The sequence below is a fragment of the Vicia villosa genome, unplaced genomic scaffold (genome assembly GCF_029867415.1).
Source record: "Vicia villosa cultivar HV-30 ecotype Madison, WI unplaced genomic scaffold, Vvil1.0 ctg.002488F_1_1, whole genome shotgun sequence".
Lineage (NCBI taxonomy): Eukaryota > Viridiplantae > Streptophyta > Magnoliopsida > Fabales > Fabaceae > Vicia > Vicia villosa.
In genome coordinates, this window is record NW_026705944.1 from 34,782 (window position 1) to 35,910 (window position 1,129).

Sequence of the window (1,129 nt, forward strand, 5' to 3'; positions counted from 1 at the left end):
ATGGAGTTCCTTGCGCTAAGACAAGGAAATTCATATGTGACTGAGTATTCTGCCAAGTTTGTGGAGCTTGTGAAGTTTTATCCACAATGTAGTGCAGAGATTGCTGAGTTTTCGAAGTGTATCAAGTTGGAGAGTGGGTTGCGTCTGGAGATTAACGGGCGATTGAATATCAGCAGATCCGTAGGTTTGCGTAATTGGTGAACAATATTTTGATTCATGAAGAAGATAACATTGTTCATTCGGCTCATTACAAGAGTGTGAACGAGAAGAGAGGAAAACTGCATCATGATCGTAAGAAGCCTTATGATGCTCCTGCTGAGAAAAAGAAAGAGAAGTTTTTTGGTGGGAAGAAGACAAGTGGTGGAGGAGCCCCCGCTACTGTTAGATGTTATAGGTGTGGCGAACAAGGTCACTGTTTCAATGAATGTGAGAATAAAGTGTTGTGATGTTACTAAATGGTAAGACCGGTCATCGTGCTCCTAATTGTAAAGACGATGGTCTGAATTGTTTTAGCTATGGTGAGCAGGGTCATATTAGTACCCAGTGTCACAAGCCAGTGAAGGATGCTAATGCTACCAATACTAATGGTAGGGTGTTTGCTTTCAGTGGAGTAGAGGATTCAAAGAAGGACAACTTGATTCGAGGTACTTGTTTCATTAACGATATCAAATTGGTTGCTGTTATTGATACTGGTGCTACTCATTTGTTTATTTAGCTTGATTGTGCTACTATGTTTTGATTGAAATTGTCTTCTATGGATGGTAATATGGTAATAGATACTCCCGCAAGTGGTTTTGTTACTACTAATTTTGTTTGTAAGGGATGTCCTTTGACTATCTTTGAGAAGAGTTTCGTGATGGATTTAGTGTCTCTATCCTTGCACAAAATCAATGTAATTCTTGGTATGAACTGGTAGGAGTTCAACTATGTTCATATTAATTGTTATAATAAGTGTTAGAACAAGATTTGTTGTGATCAATTATCTTAGTTTTGATGATAACAATAATATGAATTTTGCTTAAGATAATATGGTACTCTAATCCAATGCAATTTCCTTTTCAGGAAATATATAAAGAGTATGCATAATTCAGCGCTCAGAAGCTTTGTCTCAAAGGGTTCAGCATGCAAC

General features: G+C 37.6%; 1 protein-coding gene across 1 annotated transcript; it reads left to right on the plus strand.

Annotated features, from left to right (window-relative positions):
• On the plus strand, nucleotides 1-715 carry LOC131638944 (uncharacterized). Its single transcript, XM_058909469.1, has 3 exons — nucleotides 1-184; nucleotides 226-380; nucleotides 464-715. Exons 1-3 carry the CDS (start codon nucleotides 1-3, stop codon nucleotides 713-715), a joined length of 591 nt encoding a protein of 196 aa, XP_058765452.1.
• Nucleotides 716-1,129: the final 414 nt, after the last annotated feature.